General features: G+C 35.0%; 1 protein-coding gene across 1 annotated transcript; it reads right to left on the bottom strand.

The window, feature by feature from the left end:
* Positions 1 to 802: 802 nt before the first annotated feature.
* LOC124365541 (transport and Golgi organization protein 6 homolog) lies at positions 803 to 21,129 on the bottom strand. Its single transcript, XM_046821530.1, has 11 exons — positions 20,722 to 21,129; positions 14,873 to 14,999; positions 14,146 to 14,360; positions 13,663 to 13,949; positions 12,985 to 13,251; positions 9,941 to 10,135; positions 6,865 to 8,052; positions 5,880 to 6,063; positions 4,886 to 5,037; positions 3,408 to 3,521; positions 803 to 1,046 (listed from the first exon to the last, which is right to left on the bottom strand). The coding sequence occupies exons 1-11, from the start codon at positions 20,792 to 20,794 to the stop codon at positions 861 to 863; spliced, it is 2,988 nt and encodes a 995-aa protein (XP_046677486.1). The 5' UTR covers positions 20,795 to 21,129; the 3' UTR covers positions 803 to 860.
* Between the last annotated feature and the right edge of the window lie 394 nt (positions 21,130 to 21,523).

The following is a 21,523-nucleotide window of genomic DNA, read 5'->3' as shown; positions in this document are numbered from 1 at the left end:
TATTGAGAAGTATATTACGATTTACAACATCAACTTCCCTGCTGAAGCCCAGAATGTGCTCTTTGGAATCAAGAGATGATATAATTCTTTTTATGGAGTTAGCTATGGCACGGTCAGTTTTTGAACCAGTTTTAACACATTGCCTTCCAATTAAAATTCAAATATTTTTACCCTCGGATACTGAATTAATTTTAAATTTTGCAATGGAAACCATTGTGTGGGTGCTTAGGGCAATTTAAAATAATCGACAATTTAACATGTTAAAACTGAATTTTATTCTCTTATATTTTAAGTATTTAGTTGCCTAGCAACAATTGGATTCACACCAGATCTACCACTAAATATAAATTTATGTGTATCATTAGCTTTCCTTGACCATTCCCAAGTTTGAAGGTTAGGCCTTGTCACATAATTTTCTTAAAATTCTTCATCACCACTTTTATTCAAAATTTTGTCATCAAAGTTACCATCACTCACTTAATTTTTACTTTCATGTAGTATATTCTTCACAAAGTTACTAAAACTCAGAAACTCATTTTATTGTAACATCATTACAGATGGCAACTAATCAAAACAAACAATCTATAGATGAAACAGTAAGCAACTATCGATTTCGAGAGAGTTGACCAGCTTCAAAATCGAACACGTTATATTGTAACGGACCTTCGATGTAATAGTATATAGGCAAATACCAAAATAATCGACATCGGGAATATTTTTTTATTCTAAAATTACGAACTTAGTGTGTCGGGCAGCGTCACACCAAGTAACAGTATGTTGGAAAAAATCTTGCACACGAAAATAAGTTTAAAAATATATAATTTATTCATAAAACATATTTACAAACTGTAGGCTACCTTTTATGTTGGTGGGTCTAGAACAAAAATTCTCTTTGACATTGATGGTGCAGGGAGGAGGAAGGCCAATGTGCCTGAATTGAGCTCCTCTAGCGCCAGTTGTGCGTGAAGCCGCGTAACATCGTCTCTGTCAGACGAGTAGATATGCTTAAGGGTTCGGTACAACTCCAACAGCACATCCTGCAGAACCTACGACACAATAATGACTAAATATCACACTGTCGCTAATATCACACTGTCAGTATACCCTGTAAATTATCGGTTATGAGATTCTATCCTTTATGAGGAAGCAGAAGTAGAACTGGATTGGAAAAGTATCAAGTTCTTAATTTGTACTCAACTAATAACTTTATTGGTTAGGACCTGTCAATATATTGATAGATTTTCACAGATTTTTACTGATTTCCAATCCCTTTCCCAAGTTTATCAAACTGTTACATTACATTTATCTTCCAATTAAGACATCTTTAATCGCATGATCAATGAAAATCTGTGATGCAAAACTATTTTAAATTGATAGTGTCATTATTGTTAAAAATTTTGTCCAGTGAATTTAATCTTTTTTGTAAATAATTGTTACCAAATTGCAGTTTAAAACATTAAATACAATAATAACAATATTATTGATATTACGTCAATAATTTATGTAACAAATTACAGTAATGTAATAAAATTTTTTAAATTTAAAAGTGTTTTACTACTAACATCCTAATATTATTTAAAAATAAATAACATTAAGTATAACATTGGGGATATCTAAACAATTTTAATACTATTTATTACATGTTAATATAAAATTTTAAACTTAGTTATATACAATGTTGTGTTTATTATACAATAAACGTTGTATGATTACTATGAAAACTTAGTGTGATGTTAGGTTTCTGTACCTGAAATCCAGGTATGTACTTCTGTCTGTATTGTTATTGTGTACAATACAGAATACTACTTCCAATCACTTGGTTGGTCAGCAGACACAAGGTCATTACAAGATAACATATTGTGATTGGGTGTGATAATAATCACGTCTTTCGCATTTAATCTGTAGAATATAACAAAATCTTGAAAAGAATATATATATACTATATACAGAGTGTTTCCTAAAGGTGTTCCAATATCTTGGTATTTTGTTCTAGACGTGAAAATGGGCAAAAAAAACTTCATATGGAGGTATGTCCTAAAACGTTTAGTTTTCTGTCTATCTGTCTGTATGTGATTTTTACCAAAAAAGTTATATCTTTTATACCTGTAAAGATAAAGTTATGAAACTTTGCAGTTGTTTTGGCCTTTTTTATGCCCATTTGAGAAAAAAATATGAACAAATTATCTTTACCAGTTTCAAAATGGCAGCCAATCATAAATTTTGATGTTAAATTCCGCAAAATTGATACCCTGTATGAAAATTTTACAAGAATATTAAAATGTTGTAAACTTCATTCTAAATCTAACACTGGTAGTTTCATTAAAATCGGATAAAAAACAACTGATTAGTACTATTAAACATAATACCATGTTTAACACACTACACAACAGGAAGCATTAGTTTTCTAAACTGTTTTACTCTGAACAGCTGATTTAAAATCAATGAGCTGATTAATGTGCTACATCGGCATTGTAAATATAATTCACTTGAACCAGGCATGCACATACACGGGCAAAGCTTACGAAAAGCTTGCAAAAGCTGCAGGAAACAGCTACTATTTAAATAAATATTAAAATGGATGAATAATCAATATTGAACAATGGCAACAATCTAATAACCTCATGGATATCATCTCAATGTTATTTGGAACTTCTCACAGTTCTCAGACGAGTTCTAACCAACTATAAACATTGATATACGTATACACATCCACTGGTCTAAGGCAGTGTTTCTCAAACTTTTTGGACTCAAGTCTCCATTTAGGTTTATACTTTTTTCCACGGCACTCCATCCCCTCAACTCACTTCAATAAAGTTGATGAAAAAAAAAACTATTGTGTCTTTATAATTCACATAATAATTCATTGATATCGGTAACATATTTGAATGTATGAATATTATTGTAAATTAGCTATCATAGAAAAGTAAAATATTTTTGAAATACACTATATAAAACTATGTACTATTCACTCATAATTACATATTTTTAAAGAGGAACATTATTAATATTGTATTGTTAAACCTGGATTAGTAACAAGTAATAGAGCAAGTAAATTACATACAAAGCGTTTTCAATTTTATACATTGTTTTATTAACTCATTATTTCATACAAATTACAGTTTGGGTAGTAAGATCATATCTACTCAAATTCATCACATATCTGTTTAAAGCTTCACACAAGCCAATCGGGCATATTTTCTAAAATTCTAGTGCAATGGATGAGTGGCAGTTAATTGCCGTATTTTTAGTTAATAAGTTTTTAGAAATGTAGCGTTATATTTTTTATAACATATAACGATGGCAAAAACCCAAATTCCTACTGTCCTTTCAACAGAATATGCCATCCTTTTTGTATTTCAGCATACTCCTACCAACAGAAACAACGAGTATGTGTGAAATAAACTTACCACAAGAGCATCTTTCTGTAGTCCTTTGAGAAGCAAGGAGACGAGCATGACGGCTGCTCTGCGCACTTCCACGGACGGGTCTCTGGCCACCAAGCATCGTGAACAGTCCAACACCTGAGCATCAATAAATGCATTCCTTTTATAATAAATGATAATTGATCATATTCAAACTTCCTGTCAATAATTTTCATAAATCTGATGTCTGTCTGATGATCTCCATTTCAGAGGTCAGTTATAGATCTTGGACAAATCTCAATGTGAAAGTTGAGTTTAGCTCCAGTTCATCTTCCTCTTGGTGCAGCCTCTGGAATCTGACACTGAGACAGATTTGACTCCTGGAAACTACAGTCATGTTTGTCTGAAGAGATCCAAAAAATGTCTGTACAAAACTCGGTTACTCCACCGTGCTTAGTGTAAGATATGCGGGTCGTCACTGTACACTATATGGGTCGGGATGAATAATAAGATGTTACATTTTAGAGTACCATTGCTCTAAGACCACTCATAAAGGAACAGACGGGACACGGAGGTTTACATGACGGTGTCTGGTGGTGGACTGCTGGTTAGCTAGCTTGGACAGTTGGTTGTAGGGTAGTGGCGTGATGTGACGTCACAGGAGAGCAGCCTATGAGCATTCTTTATTCGTATGGATTAAATCAGACTACATCGTATGATACATTGCCTGACAATACATACTGCCAACATAACTGGTGCAGACATTAAATATTGCTATGGGTACATTACCAACTTAGTATTTATCACACTAAATACACTACAATTAGAGATTTGCACGGTGATGAGTTTTCTCATTGATGAGACAATGAGAACAACTCTTCACCTAGATCACACTGTAATTTATAGTCTAGGTGTCTCTGATGTCAAACGATGTAAAGAGTTCATTTTGAGCTTCTTCATCACAGACTTTTTTTAATCTCTTCAGACGAACATGACTCCAGATTCCAGACGTTACACTAAGAGGAAGGTGAACTGGAGCTAAACTCAGCTTTCAAATTAAATCGGCCCTTCTCGCCATTTGTAAAAATCTCAATCTTCAGACTTTCTTCCATCTTGAGACGAAGTTCCCTCAAAGTAGGGAACTGCACAAGATATAAAATAACTGATTACAATACTGTAGTGCAAATTTCACTCCTGCTTGTGTTGGAAGAGTTCTAAATACATTTAGTCCGTGGTACTGAGGTCTAAATTGATTATATCGCATGCTGTGATCATAGTAATCCCTTTCCTCAAACGATTTACATTTATATTTTGAATGCAATATTGTTTCTAAAACAGATAGACAAGGCAAGGTCAGACGTTCTAATTCTTTAAAAGCAGATTTACACAATTCTCTCAACTGTCATTTGAAAAACTGTTTGATATTTTTACAACATACACTTTAAAATAACTTAATTACTGTACATTTCAAATATGTATTCATATTTAGAGACGACCACGGTACTGTTGAACCATGTATTTACCTCAGCCACGATGGGACCGACCCGGAAGCCCAGGACGCGACACAGCTCTCCCAAGTTGGAAAGGCTGGAGGCTCTCACCAAGAAATCCTCGTCTCTGGTGCCACAGAGGAAGGCATTGATCAATTCCGTCTTGTAAACTGGCACCAGTTCTCCTATAGTATCAATTACAAGTACAGTACATGTTAAAAACTTTAATATGTTTGGCACTCATTAAAAAGCTACATATAAAGATTCAAGTTAAATCGAACACTTTTGTAATGTATTTCATGTTAGAGTGTTTTAACCACAAAATTTCAATAGTTAATTTTGACCTGATATATTGCAATAGATCCTTACTGTTGTCAATGTCCTTGCTTCAGCTCGATATTAATAATCCACAACTGTTAAATTGTAGATATTAAAATTTCACAACAGATTTGAAATCTGCCAAATAGCGAGGCAGTTAAATCCATTTTTTAATGCAAGATAGCCTGTGTAACTGAAATTTACAAACAGTTAATGAGATGTTGATGTGAAAAATCATTTTGGTAAAAATATTATACTGAAAATATATATAGTAACAGATGAGTCGTAGAGATACTCAGGCTGATTTTCTTAGGAATTCAAGAGGACGATAATCTCATCTGGATTCACACAATGGTTATTTAAACTGAAAACTCTCAAGAATAATACACTTGTTAAGGTGGTTAAACAATGTTAATTGATGTACCTCAGCCAAACTCATGTATAAATAGCGTAGTTTGAATATTTTTAGATCACTTTAAAATATGGTATGAGAACTGAACCCCAAATTGTCCTAACAAAGCCAACTGTTGGTTCTTACAATTAATTAACTAAAATGATACCTTAATCTTCCAGTTCAGCCTGACTTTCGGAAGACCAGAGAGCGCTCTAAACTGTTCAGTGAAAGAGACGATGACAGAGTCTGGGGACTCTGCAGCTGCCACTGCCAGCCCCCTCGATGACACTCAGGTACTAACAAGAAATTACTTACCAAGTAGCTTAGTGACCCTGATGAGAGCTTCGCCAACTTTGAGCCTTGTCTCTGCTGCAAGGGAGTTCCGACTAAACTGTTCAGTAAGAGAGACGATGACAGAGTCTGGGAACTCCGCAGCTGCCACTGCAAGCCCTTCAATGGCGCTCAGGTACAGAAATGAGTCTTCTTGCTTCAGATTTTCCTGCAGCATACATAATTATTGACATTGAATAATTGGCAGATAATTGACAAATTGAACCTAAAAAACATGATAGACAATAGACAATATTCTTTATTAATCTATTAAGATTCTGGACGTTAATCTAGAAGTACAAAACAAAACAGGTAAGTAAGCTAAGTTCTGCAAACTAAATGACATGGATTCTTTCATAAAAGTTTGGTATCTTAGTTGAATTGGGTTGTTTCAGATTTACACCATCAGATATGACATAAAGCAATAATTAGAAAGCTAACTGCTAATTACAGAACTAGATAACATCACAATTGCTTATTAAATGATGAATTTAAATATTTTGTTGTTACATATTAAACTATGAAAATAGTGGTTTAACTTTAATATTCTTCCTATATTTGATGTAACTCAGTTAAATATTTTGTTTAAAATCGTTCCAAACTCTACACCAGTATTGAAAATGAATATTTCTGTGATAAACAATGTGTTAATGATGATGATGTGATAATCTAGTATGACTTGTAAGTAGGCCTAATCTAATCTAGGCTAGCATAATAATTTTATTTTGTTATCTAAATTGCTCTGTAGTATTACAATTTAAGCCTGCTAATTTCCACACATTATAAAAACAAACAGAAGTAGTTTATTTATTTTGCTAATTGAATTTACAGATTTAAATTATAAAAAATCTTTACATTTATAGAGATGCAAATCAAGTATGATTCATAAAACCTGTTCATTTACGCGATAATTTACATATATTATATATCTAACAGTATTCTAAATGAATGACAAAAGAGACTACCTTACCTGGAAAATGCACAGGATTTGGTCCTTTTTGGCTTTGGCCCACCTGTCACCAGAAGCTAGCAGTTTCCCCAGCTGTAAGATCGCATGTCCTCTCACAGGAAGTAGAGGATCACAAGCATCTTTCAAGGCCTCATCACAAGTGCTGGTTTTCTCAAAAGGCTTATTAGCATCGAGCCTCGTTGAATTTTCTTTTTTAGTAACATTACTAGCTTTTCTCTCTGGCTTTACTCCGCCACAAGTCATTATCACTTCATGAGCCTCCTCTGCGAGCAGTCGCAACTCAAGATTATCAGTTTTACTTTTCAACTGTCCGAGAGGCTCCTTCAGTCCTTCAAAAACTTGCCAAGGAACATTCTTAGCATATACACAGTCATTTAAAATCACATTTAAGACCACTAAAACTATACTGATTATTTCCAATTCGTGATTTAAATTCATCAAGAAATTGTCTAGCATAGTTCTTAAAAACCTCACAACAGGTTCAGGGTCTCTACTCAAGCTTTTCTGAACAGTAGGAGATTCCGACAACACGGCTAGAAGTTTCACAGTCACTAGCTGCCTTTCAAACATGTCCACGGTGTCCAACTCCTTTTCCTCAGCGGCAAACTCGAGGAGTGACACAAAAAGTTTGTTTCCTACCAAACCGTTAATGTCCCTCCGTTCCAAAAGTACCATGAAACAGTCACCAAACTCTTCGAGGGAATGCTCACTCTGTTGTGATGGAATGACTTCAATTCCTCCACCATCTCCAAATGCGAATTCCAAGCCATCTGCTATCTCAATGCAAGGAATTCTTTCTCGAAATATGAAGGAACGAAAAACACTTCTCAGCAAAGTTTCTTCACACTTTGACAGAAAACACCACACCAAGTCCTCTACTAGTTTCAGAAGATGACAAGCACTCTGGTAGACCTTGCAATACAGTTGAAATAAAACGTGGATGTGAGTGAGGAGGAGTTTGGATGGTAGACACCAGAAATCACTAGCAGGAATTGCAAAGCACTTGTGGAGCCTCTGTAGACAGACGGAGAGACTCTGCTCTGATGAAGGAGCGTGTGTCAGAGGCCTTGTCAAGGGTTGCAACAGATGTGTGTTGCAGGCTGTGACATCTCTGGTGTAGAGGGTCTTAATACACAACACAGCCACCCGGACCATCTCAGCATCACTGGAGTCCAACAGCTCAAGAATCTGAAATGAGTGATTATGAAATAAACAAATCATAGAAATTTCGCTAGTGATGGAGAAAGATACTAAATAATAAAAACTACAAAAGCATTCTAAAATAAATATTAACAGATACTATTAACCCTTTCCCCTCGAATTCACTGAACACTATAGTTCCCTTGTACTTCATTGAATGACGCAACATAACGTTTTGTGTCAGTTCAGCTGAGGTCACAATATTGACTGGCCTGTATATTGTTTTGTGTGCTATGAAAACATATTTCACATGACCGAAAATTTAAGATGGATTTTATTTGCTGTGTAATTTAAACAGCAAAGTTTGTGTTGAGTAAGCATTTTGCGATTTTATACCTTTGTTGTTGGTAAGAATAAAACCCTATTGAATATTTGAGATATTTTAGAGCAAATGTAAATAGGAAGAGGGACGATGTGCATAGAGAGAAAAGGGTCGAATAAAAGAATGATGCCTCCCATCGAAGTCGTCTTCATCTCCAACATGCAACACAAAATGACTCAGAGACGTCTCATCCTCCCAAAGGATTGTCATAGGCATCGATACACTGTCTATAGACACATTTACAGATGAGAGTAGAGTACAGCACCATTTCACACTCAAGAGTCCTCTGGCATCAAAAAGTAGGAATATCCAATAACACAGGTAATCCATATATTCAGGTTCATGAAAGATGAAAATCAGAGTTTAAGCGACATGTGCTCGGCACAGTGCAACAATTTCGGATCTACCAACTCCTGGTTTAAATTATGGAATACTGACTGCCTGCCGGGGTGAAATTATGCCGGTCCTCTTTAAGTGATATCATTACTAACTAGAGAGATCGGCCAAATATGCAGACCACTTAAATAGCCACCTCATCACCTGATTCTACTTCATCGTCTATACAGCCAGTACAAGCAGCCGATTGAGTATTATATATTAAAAACAAATGTGGAACAAATTATTCTAACAATGAAATAATATTTTATACTACAAAGAAATAGAGTTGTAAATATTATATAACTATGTAAATAGTAAAATTGTTATTTCTCCATTATGAGTGCTTTCTTACATTGTTATACTTGTTTAGTAAAGTCACTAGAATACTAATTATAATAAAAATAAAGGAAATTAATTGACAGATAATTACTTCCACATTTTTTGTTAATAAGAACAAAAGAGGGTCCTGTGTTTGGTGCTTTACAACCAGACTGCAACTTTGAAAATTCATAAATAGGAAATTTGTTATTCGTTAAGACCAAATTTTCACACAAGATAGGTACGGGTGTACTGTGTTTCAGTATGTAATGTTTTTATTTACTTTTATTCTTGACTGGACGGCTCAAAAAAGTTCAAAAATGATAGGAGATACTTTTTGTCTTTTTTTCTCTTACACAAGAAGCTTGTAAATTGCACTTAATCCTATAACGACCTTAGTGCTGCTTCCGGAGTGACAGGATATTCAGGATGCGTAAGGTTAGAGGGTAGGGGCTGCCTCCTATCGAGATCCATGAGGAAGAATTAGGGTACTAATCTCAAAGTCATATCCCCCTGGGAGAAGGGGAGGCGAGCTTTGAACCAGCCTCTCCAGTCAAAGCAGGCAGGGGGTGGCATACCCTTGTTGAGGTAAGAACCTCTGATATTAAGAGAACAAACCCCACCAACTCCAACAGTCATCTCCTGCAGTAGACTAGACCTATCGAACTACTCTTGCACCCCAGAATCTGGACATTTGCGGTTAGTGGTGTGCTGCTCCTGGACATCCATAAGGTTGCCTAGATTAAGTAACACATTGGTTTTTGCTGTGTCTAGTGGTAGGTTCAACTGGAAGGTATAAACCAGCCAGAAGTTTAGTACATCTTGCTGGGTGTACTTTTGTCTTCAATGCTTTAATACCTGTGAAGAGATTTTCTGCAAATCAGGAGATGCAGTGATGACCTGAGCTATGGACTCCAGGTGAGCAGTGGATGTTGGTGCTGCACAGTTGGCAGCATCTCTCACAGCCTGCACGATTGCCAACACTCCGGTGGGTTGGTGTAACTGATTGGTCAACAGTTTACCCACACCCCTCTTCAGCCACTTGGGACATTTCTGTAAATCGTCAATATTTTGTAGATATTAAAAAAAATTAAATTAGGTAAAATTTAGAGTCTTTCTTACCTTAAAATTACAATTGAGATTTTACAAATAAATACTTTACAATCAGGATTTAATCAACACATCTCATACATATTAACCCTTAAATTTCTGAAGGAAATTTGGCCTCAGTCCAATTAGCGCACAAAAAATACTGTTTTTGACAAAGTTAAATTTATTTCTTAGGAGAAAAAATAACAAATTCTTATAAAAAATCTACCGGTTTTACATGTATATGTGGGTGAGCCATACAGTTATATCCGCATCGCAAGATAAAATGTTCATAAAAGAATATAGCACTGATTTTTTATTGGTTTTTCACGAAACATGCAATCCAACTTGCTTCTTGAAGGTCAAAAATCAATAAATTTATGCATTCCTACACATTTATAGCATTTTCTGAATTATAATGTAGAAAATAAACTAAAACAAGACGATACGGATATTCCTGTATGTCGTGTTTACCACAATTCCGATGGTACGAACATATCTGTATGCTACGCTTTCAGGATTAAGAGTAAATTTTTTTGTGCTGTGGAAGTAAAACTAACAAAAAATTATTGCATCTAAGATTTAGAAACATAATTATAAAATGTTCTATTTTCATGTTGACTTAATTTTTTAAATTAGTGTGTTAGGGGTTTTTAGTATACATAAAGGGATATTTCGTTTAGAGATGCATGTCTGCAAGTTCTCTCCACAAGGTGAGTGAAGATACTAATTGTGTACTCTCAGCTATTTGACATCTTTATTGACTGCTCTAAAAACATTTATACTCAATAGCTCAAGCAGCGACTCAACAGTCTTGTGGCTTGCGTAAAGATGGTAGGACATTCAGCAAGATAAGTGTGGAATATAGGAGTCGAGACCTGACAAGATCACACAGCAAAGTTTCCACGAGGAGGGATAAAGGGATAATGTTGTTATCTTATACAAGGAACCGCCAGAGAGTGCAGTTGGCGGCGACCAATAGAATGGACTGGCCTGCGCGACGTTTGCCACACAACTGCCGCTGCCGCCGCCCGGCACGGCTGGCGCATTGTGGCTGATAAACCGCTGCGCTGTCACAACTAACACTGACACTGAACATTTAAAACTTATCAGTATAATTGAAAAACAATATTTAAAATGCGTTGACAGTTTGCTATATTATATTTAAATTACTTGTATAGTTTATTAATGTTATTACAAACTAACTATCGATTAAAACAAACAAATCGTCCCGTCAGTTAGTCAGAGTAAAGTACTTGCTTATTTCCATACAACTTTTCAGTGATTTTAAACGATTACTAAACACACACAAAATTAATATACATGTTGCTTATATTGGACACTGCATGACGTGTTGCTTGATTAAAAATAATTAAAACAATATAACAAGATAATCAATTTTAAAATTATCGAACAATTATATTTTTAAATTATGAAATAATCAAATTTTCCACTAAATAATTTTTAGGCCTACTATTTTAAAATGAAATACGTTAAAAAGCATGATTGACTTAATAATATTCTTACCTTTGCACTTGTATATTATTTATTCGCTCTCAGGCGGCAACATCGTAGCCAAAACCTCGGAGTCTTCTTCATTTTCACTTTCTGCCTCACTGCTACTCGTGTCAGAATTGTCTGCTAAGTTTATAATTATTTGATCTACAACACTTGTGCCTGAATCATCTATTATGTACTGTGTTCAAATTTCATTGGATGTTATAGAAAACCGTTACTTTAGAATTTTATAAGAAAGTGCATTCATATTATAAAAATACTTGTGCTGTATGATTTTTCAACTATGACCAGTTTCAATATTTAAATCACCCACTTGTAATAAAAAACAATTTTACATAACACAGATTCAAGACTATTAATAGTCAGGTAGGAAAAATGCTTTCAAATGGTTATAAATTTATGAGAACCGAAGTGCGTAACAAAACCGTTGCGGCAACAATTCCCATCGTTATGTACTGAATAAGTATATTTATGGAAAAGAACATATATTTCAAATGTATTTGATAACTTTCTTACCAAATTGAAAATCCATTTAACATAACATGATTATACTATGCACACATGTAATGCCTTATTATATATAAATGATAATGGCATTATCTAACTGTTAAATACGGGAAATTAACGTTTTTGCGGTATTTTTCTTTTTCTTTTTAATTTATATTTCGGCTAAAGATTTTAATCCTACGATCTTCGTATATGAGTAATATAATACAATAATTTATTTCAATCCATTTAACTCAACATGGAAATAAGCTACAGAGATGTACTTTTTTTAAAATGACCGTAAAATTACATTTTGTAATACGTAGTTAATTAATTCAAGACAGCTCTAACATTTCTTTCGAGCGTAACGGTTAAGTATTTTAAGAATGCTGGACTCGCGCGGCTTGTGGTTACAGCTGGGAACAAGTTTGGCAATGTCGCTCAGCTCTCGTTGGCCGCTCCAAGGTTACGGGCAAAATAGGCTCCTCCCTCAACTGCACTTTCTCGTGGTTTTTCGTATAGTCATGCCATCTTGGAAGAAAGGAAGGCTTTCAACCTTTATCAGTCAAAACACACAAGTGATGGTTCTCTCTTGTTCAAAGCTTTTGCTAAAAACATAAAAAAGCATGTCACACCTACCCCACTAAACATCCTCCCGAGTAATCTAGACCAGCCATTCACCCCTATGCCTTAACATTAGCTATGTCTTGATTTCCAACAAATTCCGAGTTACAAATAATCTTCTAGCTTGCCCACAGTGGCAATCTAGTAGAACTCAGTGAGGGGAAAGTTTTCCACAGTTTACCAACCTTATTTCCTTCAATAATCATGAGTTCCTTGATGACTAAAGGCTGATACAGTCGGGTAACCAGATGATCAAGGTGTTGTTGGAAGATTAGACGCTCCTGTTGTAGTCGTGGATACATATCTGCTGATTTCTTGAGCGGCACCATTGTCAGCTGACACAGCGCACACAATATCGGAGACAGGAACTGTGGCAGCACAATCGGGTGGAAAGTGTCGTTTCGGTAGAGTTCCACCAGAGTGAGTGTAACCACGCACAGGCACTCATACTTCTAAAACATTAGAGCAGAACTGAAATAATATAATTTGTTATAATTAAAATCCAAATATATACAGGTGAATTACAAACTTCAAATTAATGATCCAAAACAAGTGAACAAGCCGTAGAAGTGTAATGATGCATTGAAACATATAATGTTGAAAATATTCTTGAATGGTCATTACAACTGTAACAATTTTCCTCAGTAAATGATTCAAAATGACAGTGTTGCTGTGGTCATCAAATCAGACGAAAGACACAAGAATGAGCTTTAACCATTGTTAGAGAAATTAGTATAAGTTACAGCTTCTCAAGTAAAACTAAAATTTTACAAAACATATACTTGCTTTTTTAAAATTACAAAACGGTACTTGCTTAACAAGCCTTGGTATTTGTTAAGAAAGGATATTTAACACAGACTGACCTCAATATCTGAAAAAAAAGTGGGTGAGTTGTAGAGAACACTTTGAGTGACAGGCTGTACACCAGGGAGCAGGTTAGGTTGCAGGCCAAAGGAAACTATCTGGTCCAGAAGAGTTCTAACGGATCTCTGGTGAGCGACACTGAGCAGTCTCTCTGCCTCATCTGTCTCACTTTGCAACTTCTCTTTCAAACACAGCAAAGCTTCTAGACCCAGACAAACAATCCTCCATTCACTGCAACAAGAGACAAACAAGTAGGTGAGTTGTAGAGAACACTTTGAGTGACAGGCTGTACACCAGGGAGCAGGTTAGGTTGCAGGCCAAAGGAAACTATCTGGTCCAGAAGAGTTCTAACGGATCTCTGGTGAGCGACACTGAGCAGTCTCTCTGCCTCATCTGTCTCACTTTGCAACTTCTCTTTCAAACAGAGCAAAGCTTCTAGACCCAGACAAACAATCCTCCATTAACTGCAACAAGAGACAAACAAGTAGGTGAGTTGTAGAGAACACTTTGAGTGACAGGCTGTACACCAGGGAGCAGGTTAGGTTGCAGGCCAAAGGAAACTATCTGGTCCAGAAGAGTTCTAACGGATCTCTGGTGAGCGACACTGAGCAGTCTCTCTGCCTCATCTGTCTCACTTTGCAACTTCTCTTTCAAACACAGCAAAGCTTCTAGACCCAGACAAACAATCCTCCATTCACTGCAACAAGAGACAAACAAGTAGGTGAGTTGTAGAGAACACTCTGAGTGACAGGCTGTACCCCAGAGAGCAGGTTAGGTTGCAGGCCAAAGGAAACTATCTGGTCCAGAAGAGTTCTAACGGATCTCTGGTGAGCAACATTGAGCAGTCTCTCTGCCTCATCTGTCTCACTTTGCAACTTCTCTTTCAAACAGAGCAAAGCTTCTAGACCGAGACAGGCTAACTACACTCCACCTAGAAATCATTAGGGTTATTCCTTGGACCAAGAGGAACGTATGTACCACGTTTTAAGACTCCAGGATTATTCTATAAAAAGTAATCATACAGATGGAACAACAACAACAGGATTTAAATCCACAATTCAGTTGATTTGTATATCAATATATCAAATATTGATACTCAATGCAGTTTGATTAGAACATGTGAAGAAATAATCAAATAAATAATATAAATTAAAATTTTTCTGAAACCTGCTAATTGAGATAAAGCCTATATTTCAAAATTATACTTACTTTGACCTTGTACTGTAGGGAATCTTATTATATATATTTTGTAGATGCTGCAGCTCATTTAGAATGGAAAAGCTCCCAATACTCTCCAGTTTTTCTATCACCGTGGACATTAACTCATCATGATTACCTAGACATACAGTTAAATAAAACATCAGTGAAATGAAAAGCTCTAAGAACAGTTGTTATTGTATGACTAAAAATAGTGCATTGTAAATTGTCATGAATAATAAATTTAGGCCAGCTGTTTCAAGTACTCATTTAAAAATGAATAATGCTAATAGTCTAAGAGCTAGTGGTCGGCTACCTGTATGTATTTGATGAGACCTGGGTTTTTGTACAGTGAGGTCCCTATACACACTGTACATGAAAATGGGGAGCCACTAAGCTCCAGGTGGCCGACTTGGCGGGCGCTCAGGTAAGACAGGTATCAATTTTTGGCAAATTTCAAAAAGTATTTGATGACGTCTGCCGTTTTGTAATTTGAAAAATATGTTACTATTATTATTGGAAAATAACAATGGCAGACCATTATCGCGCGGATTTCATTGCGGCAGACGATTTTGAAAGTGCTCAAAAAAAATAAAATTTTGAAAGTAATTGACGAGATCTGCCATTGATATATCTTATTTATTAGGGTCTTAAAAAACCTTATATTGATCATGGCAGACGTCTATATAGCGGACATACTTTAGTACAAAATTAAATCTTAGCTACTATCCGGTCAGATGTATGCATAGACCGCTTAAAGCTATCTTCCTTTTTTCCCCTATGGATTACTATTGTACTCATTATAGCTATAGCATTTTCTCGTATTGTTATTAGCATTCGAATAATTCAGGTTTTATACCTGAGAGGGCCAAATTGTATCCCCACCCTAACGAATGTTTTCAGTATATTTCCGAACCTTCATACAGTTGGCTGCATGCTCGATTGTTGCAGTTGTAATAAAAAGAAAAAAAGTTACCTCGTTTTTCATAATCTTTGTAATAGCTAAATCGTAAGTCACTTGATTGTACTCTTGATTTAGCTCTTGCAAGGCTGCCATGCATTGCTACATAGTTGCCAAAACTACTGCATTACTTATTGGTGAGTGATTAATCGGTGTTAAATATGTAATCATTTGTTGTGGAGTATTATCAATCAGTATGTTTCTGTTAAAAACCAGTCCACATTAGGGGTATTTAACAATCCCAAAGCATGACTTAACATCAAAATTCTGTCAATTCGATCGTAAAGACTCTTATGCACGATTATATGAACCTCTTCTTCGCTTTCAGTTTAAATGTTTCTTATTTTTTGGAGTTTTTTAGCGCACTGTGGTAACTCGAAATCGATTGTCTCAAAAGATCGTTGTCTAGGCCTGTCACGTTTACATTCCTTCATTATCTTCGTTTTCCTCTTCTTCTTCCTCTTCTACATTGTCGTCTTTGAGGTTAATTTTTTGGTACATTATTCCAACAGTATCATGAAGAGTGTCTTACCTGCCATACCTGCCACAAGATTTTCTTCTTTATTAATTACCTCAGAACATATTTCAGTACGTGAAACTGTTGAAAATGTTGCCTCTGTTTCTAACACCTCGACAGCGGTGTAACTTATGCAATGTCCGTAACGATTTATTATATCGATAATCTTACGACTGCTTGTAAGACTTTTTAACGCCATGCCTAAACAAATGTGTTTAGAGGTCTTCATGTTACCATTGTGAGTCATATATATAACGTCCTGTGACAGGGACTGTACGTGACGTTGAAATTTGTCGCAATTCCGCCCGCGTTTAGGCTACGTCTTGAATATCAAGAATTGTTGAAAAAATATCGGAAATCATAGGTGGTGTTGAACACTCACCTTTTATTAAGCGTTGACTGGTTAAATTATTGGGTAATTTTTTATGCCCATAATTTCCTCTCGTAAAAATGGCAGCAGCTTCTCGTAAAATATCTTGGTCTTTCAAGTGCACAAATAATAAAATCATCGATTGTTGAAGTAACCCATTGGGGCAACAACTTTTGTTTTTGTTGGATGTAAAAATTTGAATTTTATCGCCAAATTTCTTGCGAATTTTTTCTTCCAAATAAGATAAGATGCGTTTAAATATTGATACTGCGTCTGAGCTTTCACTTCATTCTTTAAATATTTCAAGATAATCTTTCTGCAAATAACTCAGAAAATAACAACGTCCTCGATTTGTCACATTTTCTTCAACTAAATGACACATTTCTTTATAAACAGTTTCATGTACTTCTCGGCAGATGTGCCATGCAGTACGGACAGGACTTTTTACGAGTGATCTATTTTGATTCCTAAAATTTTGCCGACAAATTTCATGGTAATATACTTTAGATGAGAGAACACTATCATTTTTTGTTAAAGTTTCTTGGTAAATTGTAGTATCTGGCTTAAATTTTAATAGGATTACTCTTTTTAAATTGATCCTTCTCTGAAGACCGTAATGGGTCAATTTTATATCGAAATTTTTTATTTTTTTGTTACAAAAAAAAAACACAAATTTGAGTTTGCAGAAGCTACAGTATCGGAAAGTTACAGTATTAGAAAATTGAACATTCAATGATTTTGCTGAATCTGAAGATGAACCCCTCCTCCAACGAAGGTTCAGCTTCAGCGTCGATTTCTTTTTCCGTTTCTTTTGTCTCAAGAATGTTTGCATTGTTTTCAAGGGAAATCATGTACACGTGTATCCTCAATTATTGAACTAACAGCTGATGTAGATGGCTGTTCAATTGCAGACAAAGACTTTTTGGACTGTGATGATAGAACGTTTTTTTCAACATCTGTCGTCAAATACTGACTTTTTAATGCTGTAAATGTCTTATAAAAAACTACTATGATATGCTGAATCATAAATTTCGTCCGGTAAAAATAGTGTCTTTATATTTTAGTTTGTGCAAATTTTCTTAACCTCAAAATCCTTTTACATTTTGATATAGTATCTTCTGAAAACAGCAAATAATTTGTCAGTTTTTACTGAGTCACAAAAAAACACACTTCTGTTCTGGTTTTTCACTCGACATTCTCACAGATATATTAAATAAATAATAACGAAATCAACAAAACAAAATAAAGCAACATTGCGTATTGTTTTGTTTTCAATATATTTACGAAAAACGAGGTAACGTTTTGGCTATTACAAAGATTATGAAAAACGAGGTAACGTTTTAGCTATTTACAAAGATTATGAAAAACGAGGTAACTTTTTTTTCTTTTTTTTTTATACAACTGCAACAATCGAGCAAGCAGCCAACTGTATGAAGGTTCGGAAATATACTGAAAAACATCCGTTAGAGTGGGGATACAATTTGGCCCTCTCAGGTATAAAACCTGAATTATTCGAATGCTAGTAAACAATACAAGACAATATTATAGGCTATATAATGAGTATAATAGTAATCCATAGGGGGAAAAAGGAAGATAGCTTTAAGCATTCTATGCATACATCTGACCGGGATAGTAGCTAAGACTTTCTTTTCTACTAAAGTATGTCCGCTATATAGACGTCTGCCATGATCAATATAAGGTTTTAAGACCCTAATAAATAAGATATATCAATGGCAGATCTCATCAATTACTTTCAAAATTTTATTTTTTGAGCACTTTCGAAATCGTCTGCCGCAATGAAAATCCGCGCGATAATGGTCTGCCATTTGTTATTTTACGATAATAATAGTAATATATTTTCAAATTACAAAACGGCACACATCATCAAATACTTTTGAAATTGGCCAAAAAATTGATACCTGTCTTACCCTGAGCGCCCGCCAAGTCGGCCACATGGAGCCTTAGTGGCTCCCCATCTCATGTACAGTGGGTATAGAGGCCTCACTGTACAAAAAACCCAGGTCTCATCAAATACATACAGGTAGCCGACCACTAGCTCTTAGACTATAATAATTTTATAGAAACTCAATTATTGTTTGCATCATACCTTCATTAGTAATTTAAACACTGAATCATGAAAAGACTAATCGGATAATGTTTACTTTAGCCACGTTATCTAAAACAATATAAAACTGCTTTTTACAATTTCATATAATAGTATATGTTTATTTTCAGAAAAGATTTTTTAAATGGTTAAACCATATATTCGTCAGTATTTATTAAAGTGTTTTAATTTTAGATTGTATCGTAATTAGTCCACTGATCTTGGGGACCGGGAGGAACTGGGGTTCTGGGTGGGGGAGAATAACAAGCTAAGGAAGGTTAAGTATAAGAGAAGGGGATAGCAGGGTTGTCAATATTTACGAGAGAATTTGAGTAGAAAGATTAGCTGTACCAACTGGATTTGAATATAATTTAGGAGGTTTTCAGTACTTTTTCCTGTTTATCGTCATTTTTTCCATAGTTTCTACCTCCAAGGTGAAGGTTATTGCTTTTCCTGTGCTATTTTGATCCTGTTAGCTATTGTGCAATTCCTTTGGGGAATATGTTGCTGCTTATCCTGATTGGTTTGATTTGTAGCTATTTACAGATGTATTCATTGTGTTTTTTTTTTTGTGGTGCTAGTGAGTGGTGTTTTTCTGCATATTTAAAGTTAGTGTCATGAATGTACTTTAACGTATATACTACTTGTTATTGTATCAGAATGGACAGAATAGATATTGTATTGATTTATTTTATTTTGTAATGCGAATTAAAACTGTTTGTGTCCTTCTACAGTAGCAGCCAATGTCAGTCATTACCCTGATACGTAGAATAATATGGTTAATTAAGTTTGTAATATTTTTAGCTCTCAAGCGTTAGTAATCATCCTTTTGAAATTTCTTATTCACTATTCGGTACTATCTTTTCGTATGTTTCTCGCTTGTTGCCATCAGTGCAGATCAGCACCAGTACCGCAGCCCGTACTGATGACTAGAGTCATTACTGTTAACCCACTCAACTACTAGTGCCTTTTGATTAAAAAAGTTTTGGACTTTGCAAAATTTAATTTTTGTCTGTTGTTTTTTAAATTAAATTTTAAACATTTTCCTTTAAAAAAAAACAACAAAAACGCTCACTAAGCCTACAATATAATAGGCGGGCATCACAACAATCCAATCATCTATATTCATGACTATCGAATCCTCAATATAACTACTGAACTCAAATTATTCGGTTGTCGTAGTGGCCGCTTAATATACTGCAGCCACCCACTAATCTTATTGCGGGGAGACTTTAATAAGCAGTCTACACTCCTTATTCGATTGCTGTTATCGAACAATTCGCTAGACTATCCCACTTTGATATGAAAAAATGACATACAATAAGAGTTATAAATAACCTTAACAAGAAGAATCTTGTACATTACAGTTTTAAAAACACAAATTTAACAAGAACATTACAAAACAACAAAACAACTATAGCCTAGACTTAGATATCAAAGAAACCTTACAATATTACAACTTGCCCAGCTTGATATCAACAAGTAACCGCTTTTGTGAAATGGAGGAAAGAATTCTCCCCATGGGCTGCCAGATGTTAAAGCCACTTAAACAGTGACTTGTGAGAAATATCTCACATATTTTCCTCATATTCATTGCTATTTTCAAAGTTTACAAATATTAGTTACTTCTTGCTGTTTATTGTGTACATTAATATTACTATAACTAATAAGTTGAAATCATATGCTAAGTTAAACCAATTGTAATATCAAATTATTCCCTCGGATAAAAACAATCTAACCGTTCGATAATAGCAATTGAAACCATTGAATAACGAGTGTAGGCCCGCTTATTAAAGTCTACCCCTTGTTGCACCATATTGAGAAGGCAAAATTGATAAAACAATAGTTTTGTCATACTAGATCTAGGGTCTAATAGAACATACAAATGTATACTAAGTTAATAACTTACTAGTTCCAATCTTGTCCTTTTCTTTTATAAACAAACTTCCAATCGCTGTTAATAAAGTACTTTTAGAAAGCATTATACAGGCTAGGCTACTACAACAATTAAAATTCAGTTATCTTATAATATTATGTTTAAATCATTCTCAATAAAAGAGATAAAAACAAGGTTACTATTACTATATACTACAAGAAGTAAACATAACCTCTAATTACAAGCGATGAGTCCATAACCGATATAAAGCAAACATTAACTTGATATTTGACTAGTTATCAAATGGTTAAACTGTGTTATCGTAAAATATTTCTATACGCACTTTTCATATTATCTAATGAAATCTATGATAAACCGATAAAAAAATACCGAATTTCGACAACCACACATAACCTCTAACTCAAGCAGAAGACTAAAATAAAGCTAACCTTTTCAGCTGGATCAGCTGTTTCAATTGGTAAGGAAAATCCCATAGAGTATAAAATAATATGGGGGTATTACCACTTGGACGCCAAGAACTCGTACGTTTGTCCTCATCCGTAGACTAATGGTTACAGTTTCGGCTCTCTAACTGAGAGATCACGGGTTCAAATCCCGGGGAGGGTCTATCATGTATAGACACGAGATAAACCAGTGAACATCGAAGCCTACATAGCTGTGTAACTGAGGCTTAAAAAGAGAAGAAAAAAAGGGGAAAGACTCGTACGTATGTTTTCTTTACTGCTTCGTTATAACCTACAACACGCTTAGGCGTATTCAGCACGACATGGGAGGGGGGTTACAACTGCCAGGGAATCTTGGAAATTTCCATATC

The sequence above is a fragment of the Homalodisca vitripennis genome, chromosome 6 (genome assembly GCF_021130785.1).
Source record: "Homalodisca vitripennis isolate AUS2020 chromosome 6, UT_GWSS_2.1, whole genome shotgun sequence".
NCBI classification, from domain to species: domain Eukaryota; kingdom Metazoa; phylum Arthropoda; class Insecta; order Hemiptera; family Cicadellidae; genus Homalodisca; species Homalodisca vitripennis.
Note: the sequence above shows the minus strand (reverse complement) of the source record. Positions and strands in the feature narration are given on the sequence as shown.